The sequence below is a fragment of the Tamandua tetradactyla genome, chromosome 5, assembly GCF_023851605.1.
Source record: "Tamandua tetradactyla isolate mTamTet1 chromosome 5, mTamTet1.pri, whole genome shotgun sequence".
In the NCBI taxonomy this organism is placed as follows: domain Eukaryota; kingdom Metazoa; phylum Chordata; class Mammalia; order Pilosa; family Myrmecophagidae; genus Tamandua; species Tamandua tetradactyla.
The window spans coordinates 126708998-126722360 of record NC_135331.1 but is presented as its reverse complement, the minus strand read 5'-3'; the positions used below and the strand labels follow the sequence as shown (position 1 = coordinate 126722360).

General features: G+C 36.3%; 1 protein-coding gene across 4 annotated transcripts in view; it reads right to left on the bottom strand.

Annotated features, from left to right (window-relative positions):
* Window positions 1-13363, bottom strand: part of SMAP1 (small ArfGAP 1) — a 243339-nt gene that overhangs the window by 3633 nt on the left and 226343 nt on the right. For all 4 annotated transcript variants that reach the window (XM_077162201.1, XM_077162202.1, XM_077162204.1 and 1 more), the window contains 2 exons: window positions 3928-4055; window positions 36-207 (listed from right to left, as the gene is read on the bottom strand). In XM_077162201.1, the coding sequence (XP_077018316.1) occupies window positions 36-207; window positions 3928-4055 (300 nt within the window). The remainder of the gene's footprint in view (window positions 1-35; window positions 208-3927; window positions 4056-13363) is intronic.

Below are 13363 nucleotides of genomic sequence, written 5' to 3'. Positions count from 1 at the left end.
ATAATTCACTGAAAGTCAATTTCAAAATTAATTACCAGGAGTATTCTGCTGCTGAATGGTTCCTGTACCATAGAGAGATAAGATGGAGTCTTTGGAGAGTTGTTTCTTTGTAGATTCTTCTGATTTTGTAATTTGCTCAGTGAACAGATCCAAATCCCCAGGTGCTACTGCAGACAGGGTGGCAGCTGCTGGTACAGTGGGCATCCCCTAGAAGATACCAAAACAAGCTGTCAAGTGGTCCAATTCCACAAAATAAAGCATATCTCATCCATTTCTTAAAATCCAAGTAGTTATGAAATTGGACAGGAATTAAACAACTGTACAATCATGGTGACATTAAAGAGGATCATTCATAAGCACACAGAAAAACAGTATCTTGGTTAAATGTTCAATGTCTCTTAATTTGAATTTAATATCGTAAGAGGCAGGTTGAAGCTCTTTCATAAGTAAGTTGTATTTACTTACTAGGCTGACCACATTGGGTTCAATGGCAGATATGTGGCTACTGTTTGAGGATGATCACTCCTGGGAGATGGTCAAGCATCTCCCTCCCTCCACTACAACTACTTCAAGGAACTGGCATCCCTTGGAATAAGAACATTTTTATAACTACAGCTGACTGCAAGAGGGTCCTGAAAATGGCTAATTGAAAGGTTTTGTCTTTGTAAAAGTTCCATCATAAGATTTATATACAACTAATCTAGAATAGTTTTAACAACATTAGAGTGCTTCTAAACTGTCCAGGAATGGAACAGAGCAAAACTCTGACTACCTTACACTCTACTTTTGAAAAAGGGGACAAAATGAACACAAATACAATATACTTGCAGATATTTAATATAAAACAAGTCTATTTCTTGCACATAGTTCTCTGCAGACATTAACTATTCAATCACATGAATATTTGTTTATATGTACTTGTTTTGGGCATGGAAGAGTTACTATTCCATGAAGAATAGTTAAAGCTGGTTAACTATTATATAGAATAAGGTGAGGTACAAGTAGAAGTTGAAGATCATATATATGATTTGCCTTGAATTTAAAAACTGTTTTTTAAAATTCAAACATTTAATGTCCTAGATAGAAAACCATGCATATAAATTACCATCCAGGCATTCTCATAAACCAAGCAGAATACTACTTTGAATCTGTTATGACTATGTAAAAATTGTAATACAAAATCTAAAATGTATAAGAAATTAGACATGATGAAATACTAAATGAAACTATACCCCTGAATAAAATATCGGAGCTACCACTCACAGAAGCCAAAAGTGAGGGCCCTGGGGCCAGCCTGCCAGGGAAATCCACGGACCCTCTCCTCTTACTATGTACGTGCCCTTAGATGTCATTTAACCTTTCTATTCTGTCTCTCTCCTGTAAAATGGGGATATGATTATCTACCTTAGAGAGTTGTTAGATGACTTTGAGAAGGACTTAGCACAGTGGCAGCTCAGCAATGATCTATTTTAATGTTTTTATAGATAATAAAGCAACTATATCATGCTGTGATCTTTCAACATGTTTAGTTTATGGTTAATCTGTTCAAAACCCTGGTCTAAATTCCTGTGGAAGAGATATATACAAGAAAAGCCGCAGTAATTGAGGAAGCTATTGTTCCAGTCTCATACTGGAGCAGCTTGACTAATGTTAATTAGCATGCTCTAAACATAGTGTGTGTATGTTCATTTTCAAATGAAGGTATGATATGGAGCATCAACTTCTACCAGGACACAGTCTAAAAACAGCCAAACCGAATAACACAGCTAGTAAGCACTCAAATATCCAACTTTTTTTCCTTTTTTTTTTTTTTTTTTTTTTTGGTGCTCCGTTTATCAGCACTAGAACCCAAAGGTAAAGTAAAAGGAGACTATCTTTTCTACCTATCATTTTACACTGTGGGGCCTTTAACCAAAGTGGCTCTCTTGGGCTTCCCCAGAATCCCATCCAAGGGTTGAACCAAGGACAGGCCACAGCACTTGTGCAGGCCTGGGATACTGCTGGTAAATGTATATTATGACAACAAGAAAGGGGCTTCCATATGCCACCAGTAGGGGCTCTGGAACTACTCACCCTCCCATGCCAAATATATGTATACCCCTGTCAGCCGAGTAGCTTTAACCCTGTTAGGAAAAACCAAACACCACGCAAAACAACTGCATTAACCAATCTATCTCATGTTCATATGAGTGGGAAAATCTTTTACTAGAATTTGTATATGCTCAGGAAATAAAACAGAGTGGAAGAAAATATGGTAAAGAGTAATTCATTAATTTGGTGTTCAAACTAGTTTGAACTCAACTTCACATAAAAACCCACCCAAACTAGTAATTTATGTGGTACCAGTGTAAAAAATTTGTACATTCAGCTCCACACAAGATTTCACTTGGCAATCCCTTCCTGCCTGTGCCCCCCACCCCATTTTCATAGACATTATTTTGAAAATGTCTTTACATATAGTTAGATAAAAGATAATTCTGCTCAACAAATATTTTATTTTACAGAGCCTAGTACAACTGGTAGAATGTCAATCCCAAACAGAATTATATGTGATTAAAAACTATCCCATTACTTCATCAGTTTCTGATCAGAACGCACAAGCAAGGTGGGCAAACCAGCTGCTTATAAAGCCAGGAGCTACATCCCACATTCTTCATCATGGAGCTACTTACACTTAAGAGTTAAATGAAGTCTGCAACACTTTATTGGTTGCTTTGATATTAAACAGAACATGTGAAGTACACTGAAGTCTCAGGTGTGGGGTCTAATTCTCCAAGCAGCTGCAAAGCAACTCTCACACTCCAATGGAATCTAAAGAAGTCTAGCAAAAATAACGGCCTCACTAGAATGCTAGGTCAAACTAAACTGCATTTCATGGTCAGACTGTCAAATATCTTAAATACTTTCTAAAGCTAAAATACAATTGTTAGATAACTTTTTAAACTGTCATGTGCACACATGCCTGTTCAAATTCACAAGGTAGGTAATGCTAATTAAACTGAAACAAATAGCAATACTCAGTCTTTCTGTTTAGGTGTTTTGGAGGGGTTAGGAGCAAACCCATGGATATGTAAGTCAAGCTGTCTTTCCCGAGAATAAACACTAACACTGTTTCATAAAGATCCACTCAGACTAGGTATTCCTAAGAAAACTACTTTTTCAATTCTAATGGTACTTGATTATCATAACAATAAATATGTATAATAAAAATATATGTAATTAGTCTCCTTAATAAGACATAGCCTCCTTTCTCATTAAAGTTTTCCATCCAAACAATTCAAATTTTGCTCCGTTTATTTAGAGAAAAAGAAACATTCCACCCAAAAAGTCATGCTGTACTAAAACTAACTGGATGTTTATTTGTGAAGTATAAATTTAAAATAGAATCTTAAATTACTGTTCTAAATAACTAAAACAATTGAATTTGCTAGAATTTCTTATTCTCAGTTTTCTTGCAAGCAGAACTTAAGACTACTGTGGATAAGAAAGAACCTATTGACTTTTAGTCAATGTTTACAAAAAACATCCACAGTTGGAAAACTTCTGAAGTGTCTGGTTCATTTCTGGAAAGATCCACCCACTTGTTTGTTCTAAACACCGCTGTATGCCTAAAGCAAGAGTTAGAAATATTTTTTTGTAAAGATCCAGATAGTGACTATTTCAGGCTCTGTGGGCCATACATCTCTGTGGCAACAACTCAATTCTGCTTTTATAGTGTGAAAGCAGCCAGACAATATATAAAAGAATGGGAAAAGCTATGCTCCAATAAAACTTTATTTACAAAAACAACCTGCAGGCATATCTGCCAAGTCCTGGCCTGAAGCAAATCAGTACCTACTCTGAAACAATTTTTCAACCTCAAAAATTTGAAACTTCTATAAAAAGAAATAAGCCATGACTGTACAAACCCACCCTCTTATCATATACCTGAGCTGGAGGCATGACAGTCCCAGGTAAAGGATTAGAAATCATTGGCCCAAAGATGTCCAGATCATCATTTAAAGCTGGAATTGTGGTTGTGTTTCCATTGGTTATTGGAGCCTCAGAAGGACCATCTGTAAAGAACATAGATTCTTATTTTAAAGTAGAATTTCTCAAATTACTTGAAAGATGCCATTATTTTAAAATTAATATGATTTAAAAAAAAGAGTACAAAAGTTGAGACAATTAAATATGTATTTCCCTTCACGCCAGACCCCATCCCCTTTCCCTGAGAAACCACCTCCAATTTCATTTATTCTCCTGAAAATAATCTTTACCTACCTATTTCTACGTATATGTGTGTGTATCTATATCCAAAACGAAAGGCTATTATACTATTCATAATATTCTGCATCCTGACTTTTAAAATAAGATTAATAATAAAAACTTTTTAGAAGCTTTCTATGTCCCAAGCTACTATTCTGAGTACTTTACATATATTAACTCATTCAAATCCATGTAACCTTATGAGAGAGATGGTTTTTTCCAGATGAGGTAAGTGGCCAAGGTGGGATTTGAGACCATGCTCTTACAAAAAAATGCCTTTCTATAAATGTGTGTGCACACACATGCATGCTTGTGTGTTTTAGAGATCACATCATACCATTATACCTACCTTTTAAATAAACGTCAATGATTTTAAAATACCTGGAATGTTTCGTTTTAAAGCCACAATAAAGAAAAAAAATGGGTAGGAAAAAACCCACAAGCATATACTATTTTTTTTTTTTAATAGTTCAGGTGCAGCTTCATTCAGTGTTTTAACATAGTTACATTACAATTAGGTATTATTGTGCTGTCCATTTTTGAGTTTTTGTATCTAGTCCTGTTGCACAGTCTATATCCCTTCAGCTCCAATTACCCATTATCTTACCCTGTTTCTAACTCCTGCTGGTCTCTGTTACCAATGATATATTCCAAGTTGATTCTCGAAATGTCGGTTCACATCAGTGGGACCATACAGTATTTGTCCTTTAGTTTTTGGCTAGACTCACTCAGCATAATGTTCTCTAGGTCCATCCATGTCATTACATGCTTCATAAGTTTAGTCTGTCTTAAAGCTGCATAATATTCCATCATAGGTATACGCCACAGTTAGTTTAGCCACTCGTCTGTTGATGGACATTTTGGCTGTTTCCATCTCTTTGCCATTGTAAATAATGCTGCTATAAACACTGGTGTGCAAATGTCCGTCTGTGTCTTTGCCCTTAAGTCCTTTGAGTAGATACCTAGTAGTGGTATTGCTGGGTCGTAATCCATTCTGCCAGTCTATGTCTTTTGATTGGGGAATTCAGTCCATTAACTTTCAGTGTTATTACTGTTTGGATAATATTTTCCTCTACCATTTTGGCTTTTGTATTATATATATCATATCTGATTTTCCTTCTTTCTACAAGCATATACTATTTAAACTGGTTCTAAAGCAAGCATTTGTAAAACTGTAAAGTAAACCCTTTCTTTCTTCAAGCATAGTCATCTTTAATGATGGCAGTACTGAACTACTGTTGTTCAAGGATAAGGATTCCGAGAGTGCCAATATCTTATATCAGCTTCCTACTTATCCTACCATTCACAAAAAAAATTTTTTTTTTAAGATTTGTAGTTTTCATCCCTTTTTTACATTACTGCAGAATTTATGAAGTGAGTTGGGAGAAGAGTGTGAGCGGTGAAGAGAATTTTGCACAGTGTTCCACACAATAAAACACCTCATGCAGCTAGTTCTCTGTAGTCAAAACCAAGTAACAGTTCTGGCATCACAGCTCCAATATCTTGGGGTTGACATCTTAATAGATCTTCTAGTTGTTTGCTTACTTCTCTTTCTTATAGACCATACATTCCTCAAAGGCAAATCAGTCATCTTTAAAGTCTCTTCAATATTGAGTGAGATATCTTGCACACAATATTTGACAAATCTAAGGTTTACCACCTATTTAGTTTTTCCACCACAACCCCGATAAACTCATGTTTCTTCTGTTTTTCAAAGTTTAAGTATAGAAATTGGTGTCTTTTATTGTCCTGCCAGTTGAAGCTTTAGTGAATCAGAAAGAATTATCATTAATATGAATAAATAAATGGCCACAATAAAATATGTGTACTGTTTAAATGAAAGAGTGTGTGTAATCCGAAAATTAATAATTTCAGAGATCTCAAATGCTGTTATTTTCCAAATCATTTTCAGTGATATCACAAGATAACTGTATGAAATTGTGTAAATAATACAAAAGTACACGTTATATACATTATTATCTAATATTAACCACTGTGGATAATTTAAAGGTGAAATAGTCAAAGAATGTGTGGATTATTGCTCTTCTATAATATACAGAATCTTAAACTAAGACAGAACTATCAATTAAAATAATTCTAATAAGACTCATGAAATTAATTCTTTTCATTTCTAACATTTTCAAATGGCACCACTTATCTTCATGTTAGACCTATTTAAAGAGATATTTTATATCTTTTGGACCACTGCACATGATACATCATATAAATATGAACCAGAAATGAAGTGATAGTTCAAAAATAAATGATATTCTAGATTAAAAACACCCAAAGGATACCTTCTGTGGTATCTACAGCATTTCAGTAAAGAAACTAAAATAAAAATGACATGTAAGCTAGTGGTCCTTTAACTCATAAACTGCAGAGCTAGGACTAGGGCAATAACCTCAATAAATAGACATGTTTAATTCTATCATGAATGAGGAGGCACTTTATAGTAGAAAACATGACTATTATATAAGTATAATTTAAATCCACTAACAGGATATGTCAATCTAGCTTATAGAACAGCAGGGTATCCAGGTATCATAAGGTTCATCTATAGGCAAATGATCTGTTTTCATTACTTTTATAAACTGCCCATCTTTCAAATTTTTAAACTGTTCTAAATAGCGTATTATACTCTACTCCAAATATTTACTTACTTACACTTTCAAATCTAAATTCTACTAAACGTCTAGTGGTATATTATCTAATCTGTAAAACAACATATATTGTTTGATTACTAAAGTCCTAGTTTACTCTTTATACCCTTTAAGGTCACATATGTAACTAAAAAATAGTTAACATAAACAGTACTTGTTTAGGCCTTTGCCCCACCTCCCTAAAGAACTCTGAGGGCAGGGGCTGGCTTTAATATCCAGCCCAGGCATAGTACTCAGCCTGAGCCCCTTTCTGAGGGAATGGATGATTCCTGAGCCTACAAAACCTGGCACTACCTCGACTGCAGGCCACATCACCCACATTTGCTAGATCAGCCCTACTGGCTTTACCTCTCAAATGTCCCTCTAATCCAGGGGCTGTAAAGTGGCAGCCTGTCCAAATGCCTTTATTCTTTCCATTTTATTTTTTTAATGGTATCTGAATGCACTTAGATTAGACAAATGTGGCCCAAAATGCTACAGGCCTCTACTTAATACACCATTTTCACAACCCAGAATCCTTGTACAATTCCTCATACTTTCTCACGAGGAAGAAATAGTACAGCTGCCTCCCAACCAGTCTTCCTGGCATCAGCCCTTTTTCTGCAGACTTCCTCCACATATTGCTGGAAGATTCTCTTTCTACAGTAAAGATCTTCAATACCAAAATTCTCTTAAAGACTTGTTACCTCCCACATGCCTACAAAGTCCCCTCCTTGGAGTGTAACACAAGCCCCTTCCTTCTGTGTCTCCCAATCTATATTCCAGTTTTTATGCCTTACCATCCCCCACCTCCCACTCTCTTTACCCTCTAGCCTAATCACATCCAACTCTTCAACACTGCCTGAACATGCCAGGGTTTTCATGCCTTTAAATATGCCTCTCTGGCCTCTTAAAAAACTGAAATAATGACACTGTTTTTGAAAAGTACAAATCTCCTGGTTACAAATCCCTCTCCCTTTTCAGTCCTTGCCCTACTTTACCACCACCACTGTCATGGTCAGGTTCATGTGTCAACTTGGCCAAGTGGTGGTACCTGTTTGTCTGGTTGGGAAAGTGCTGGCCTGTTTGCTGCAATGAGGACATTTCACAGAATTAAATCATGATCACGTCAGCTGCATCCACAGCTGATTCCATTTGTAATAAGCCAAGGGGAGTGACTTCTGCAATGAGTGATGCTTAATCTAATCACCGGAAGCCTTTTAAGGAGGATTCAGAAGGGAAAGACTCTCATCCTGCTTCGGCTGGAGATCCTCTCCTGTGGAGTTCATCCAGACCCTCCATCGGAATCATCGGCTTCACAGCCTGCCCTGAGGATTTTGGACTCTGCATTCCCACAGTCACGTGAGACATTTTTATAAATTTTATATATGCAAGTGTTTCCCATTGATTCTGTTTCTCTAGAGAACCCTAACTAATACAACCACTTTTAACCCCAGTTGATCTTCCTCCTCGAAAATCCCCTCCTCCTTGTAGCATCAGGACCATATTCTCCTGGAAGATCCCATGCCCACTGCTATTGATACCCTTTGCTGTCTCCTCCTTTGTCTTTCACAGCCACAGCTTCCACACCACTGTTTGCCTAGGATATTATGACTGCTTCCTGAATGGAATCCCTACACGGGAGCTTCCTCTCTCAGGTTCATCAATTACAATGAGGCTAGAATTATCTCTCTAAATTAGAAATGGCCCTCCAGAGTCACTATGTCCACAGCTCGGTGCATCACTGCTGCTACGGCACCACATATGGCTACTACCCACATACAGTCTCCTCCACTAACCTGAAATTGCTGCCTTGTGGGGCAGAGCCACATCTTACTCTCCTACAGATATGTTCTAAGTTTCTTATCATAGTATCTGGAAGGTACTCCAAAGCTGCTTGTTCAATGATAAAAAGCAGATGGGTTTTAAATCATAAGATTCTATATAAAAGTGAGCATAAATATCTGTGTTTATCTGGACAGCCTTCTATCTTTTCAACTACTCTTCACTCTATGGAGTACTTCCATAACATTAGATTTAACTTGAAATAAGTGTGCAGTACAGTATAAATTATATTTGCTTTTCCTGTGGCTATCAGCAATAGGAAAATTAACTTCTGAATTGAAGATAATAAAATTTAAATTGGGAATTTTAGTATTACTTCAAATTTCAAACTGAATTCTCATAACCAATTCTTTGTCATAATCCCATTTCTTCAGTCAGCGATAATTCTGTCTTCTACATTCAGACGGCAACCCCCACTCCCAACTTGCAGTAGTATATACACACAAAACAGCATTTTTTGGTATTTACTAGAATTCCAAGAACTCTACTGGTGCTCAATAAATATTAAATGAATTCATCCTTTACTTGAATGTCAGAGGCATTAGCTGGTTGCAATCTACTTGCACAAATAATAAAAAAAAATGTCAAAGAGCAACATAAGATTTTGTGTATTACTAATCTAGTTTAAAGCAGATAAGAATGTGGTAAGTAAATGGATATTAGGTTTTTCATTACCATTTTTGACTGAGTGTGAACATTTAGCCTCAAGTACACCCTTGCTGCTATGAAAACTGCCAAGTCTAATACTTCATCAGTAACTACTGAGGTATCATTCTGAGAAGGAACGAATTTAAAGTGGAAACAGCACTGATTAAAGAAGGCTGTTTGCATGAGAGGTAAGATGCTTTTATGAATGGCAAAGCTCCTTTATGAATGGCAAAGCTCCTTCATTAAAGCTTTATAAAACTTCATGTTACTCAAAAAAATTCTTTATTTTTCTGCTCTAGTAGCCACTTAAAACTTTTTCCTTAATTAAATGTTATTTGGAATTTCTCTGTACTAAAATACATGACATACTTCATGAAATGAAATAAATTTCCATGTGTCTTACTTTGTAAATTCAAGTCATAAATCCATTTGAAACATATTAAAATTTTCAAACTTCAAAATGTTTTCAAATGCATTTTTAAGAAATAGGTGCCTGAGAGACAACTGGAGCTATTTTTGTTTTTTCTGTTAATTTTTCTTATTGCGAAGTAGTTTGTATTTTGATAATTTACTTACAATGACTGAAATGGCCTTAAAAAATTATCCTAACCCTCTTGCTCTGTTTGTCCCACACTTTCCAAGCAGCTACCATACTACCAGTCTCCTGTGCAAGAGAAGAGAAATCTACTTCTGCATATTCCTATGATTTTGCTTACTTTTGAGCACAGACATCCATCATATGAACCTGTACCAGAATGTTGTGTATGGGGAAGCCTTGCAGTACTAACCAGTATTTCAGGAGACAAGCACACACTGATTAAAAGTTGCTGTTTGAGATTGCTGAAAATTGGTTTAAGGGGTAAATTTAGCAAAAATAATTGTTTAAAAATATATGTATCACCTTGATTACATGGCATGTGAATATACAATATATCAATAAAAAATAAAAACTAAAGATTAAAAAAGCAACAATGTAACTCTAGAACATAAAAGGGATACTTTTATCCCTTAAAAGGGATACTTAAGTATTGTAGAAATATCTAAATTTCCTCTTATATCTGAAAAAGGCTCAAAACTTTCTAGATATTTTTGTCTGATTAGGAGCTACAACTAATAAATTATTTAAATACATTAGTTAAAAAATAGAAAATAAAGAACTATGAAAGAACAGAAATAAATATTTATATGCATCACCTATAGCGGTGAAGCTAAGACTACCTATGAGGACTAAGAGCTGCTTCAAAGAAACCTCTTTTGTTGCTCAGATTTGGCCTCTCTTTAAGTCCAATTCTGCAAGAAAAATCATTACTCTCCCCTCTACATGAGACATGACATTCAGGGATGAAAATCTCCCTGGCAATGTGGAACATGACTCCCAGGGATAAGTACGGCCCTGGCACCATGGACTGACAATGCGTTCTTGACCAATGGAGGGGAAAGAAGTGTAATAAAATAAGGCATCAGTACTAAGAGAGATTGTCAAGAGGCTATTCTGGAGGCTACTCTTTTGCAAGCTTCAGCTAAATATATCTAATTACCATGGCTTGCTAAACCCTAACCAACATCATTCCCGTTAACTCTTAAGAACACATAGGACTCTCACTGAGACTTTATAAAAAGTTTCATGCAAAAAATTTATTTTCCTGGAACAGATAACTTCCAGAGGGTTCCTAGGCCAGATAAATCCCAAAACCCAGAGGGACCAGCCTCTCCAAGATTACCAACTAATTACATTCCCCTATCTTTGTCGTCAACATCCTTTCTCAACATGAAAAAGTCAGAATGGACATTGCCCAAAGATCCCTATAGACTGGGAGAAGAATCAAAGGAGAAGGAGGAGTTATAACAGAGAAAACAGGATTTAACAAGTGAGTATGACTGCTGACTCACTACACTGATTTTTCTTTTAGCCTCATTTGGAGCAGTAGAAGGAAAAATCTGAAATGGTAGACTGGTAACCCATAAACTGAAATCTGTTCTATAACTACTTGTTGAAGTATACTTTGAAAATTATTGCTTTTTCTTTCTTTTCTTTGTATATATATTTTATAATAAATGAGTTAAAAACCATATGCATCAAACATCTCTACAATTTTACAGCCTCAAAGAAATATATAAATATGAAATAAAATAGTATAAAACAAATTTCTTTCTAAATGTTAAAAAAAAAAAAGGTGACAAATTAGATTTTTTTCTGAGGTCCTCCCAGTTCTTTCAGGCAGATGAAAATCATCCATAATCCAAAGACCATCTGTTGTGATCACTGTTTCCTTTTGTCTCCCTCTTTTTCTCTCAATGGTACTGGCTATTCATGGGGCCCTATTCTAGCACTGTTTTAGTTTGTAAGCCACTGTAATGCAATATACCAGAATTGGAATGACTTTTATAAAAAGAATTAAATAAGTTACAAGTTTACAGTTATAAGCCTATAAAAATGCCTAAAATAAGGCATCCATGAACAGATACCTTAATTCATGGAAGGTCAATGGGTCAAGAACACCTTTGTCAGCCGGGTAGTCATGTGACTGCGTCTGCTGGTCCCTTGCTTCTTGGCTCCATGCCTTCAGCTTTGGTTCCTGTGGGGGTTCCTCACTTTGCTTCTCCAGGGCTGCCTTTCATCTTTTTTTTTTTTTTTTTTTTTTAACATGGGCAGGCACCAGGAATCGAACCCAGGTCCTCGGGCATTGCAGGCAAGCATTCTTACCTGCTGAGCCACCGTGGCCCGCCCTGCCTTTCATCTTTTGCTTCCCTTGGCTCTTTCCAGGTTCTGGCTTGCTTAACATCTCATGGCAATGTCTGCTGGGCTTCAAGTATCTCCAAACATCCATGTCTCTGTTCTCCAAGTGTTGACATCTGTGTCAACTCTGCTCTGAAATTTCTGCTGGCTCCCTCACTCTGTTGGGTCTAAGCTCTCTCCAAAATGTTTCCTCATTTAAAGAGGAAACTAATCAAGAATCAACTGGAATGGGTGGAGTCATATCTCCATCTAATCAAAGGCACACCCACAATTGGAGGTATCATATCTCCACTGAGATAATCTAATTAAAAGTTTCCAACCTACAGTATTGAATCTGGATTAAAAGAAACGCTTGCTCCCACATAACTGAATCAGGATTAAAACATGGCTTTTTTGGGGTACATAGTATTTTCAAGCCAGCACAGTCACTCAGCATAATTTCAGTCCCTTCTCTGCACACCATTTCAAGGCCCATGCTAATTGCTTACTCATCTCCTCTGACCCAAAGTTACACTCTAAGCATAGCCATTGTGTGTAAATTACTGTGCTAAATTCCCATAAAAGCAGACCATTTATTCTGGCCATCAACTACAGAAGGTTTCTTAGGTCCATTTTCCAGATGAAGACCCCAGAGCCAAGACAAGATAAAAGTACTGACTTTAAAACCTATTGCTCCCCTCATTACAACTATAATCAGCTATCAACTTCACAGCTATTAGCTTGACAAATGGGTTCGCTGTTGTTCGGGATAGCACAGTCTCATCTGGTAGTTTTAGGGTTTTATCTTCTATCAGAGCCCAACATAGTAGTAGTTAAGAACATGGACCCTGGAACCAGACCATCCAGGTTTGAATCCTAGCTCTGTCACCTACTAGCTATGTGAGCTCAAACAATTTACTGAACCTCTCTGTGCCCCAGTTTCTTAATCTATAAAATGGAAATAGTATTTCCTTTCACCAACATCATGACTGTTGCAAAGAGTCAATGAGTAAATATCTGAAAACACTTAAAATAGTGCCAGTAAGCACTTTTTAAATGTTTCTTTAAGTAATAAAAAAAATTTAATACTTGGGTCAAACACCTTTCTTTGGCTCATTTTAACAGCTGAGACTGGACTTTGGAATCAGACAAACTTAGATGTGAATTCCAGTTCTACTGCATAGCAGCTGCCTTGGAAGTTAACTTTTGTTAGCTTTAGTTTTCTTGCTGTTTACAAAACGATAAAAGGGAGAAAAGTAAAGTG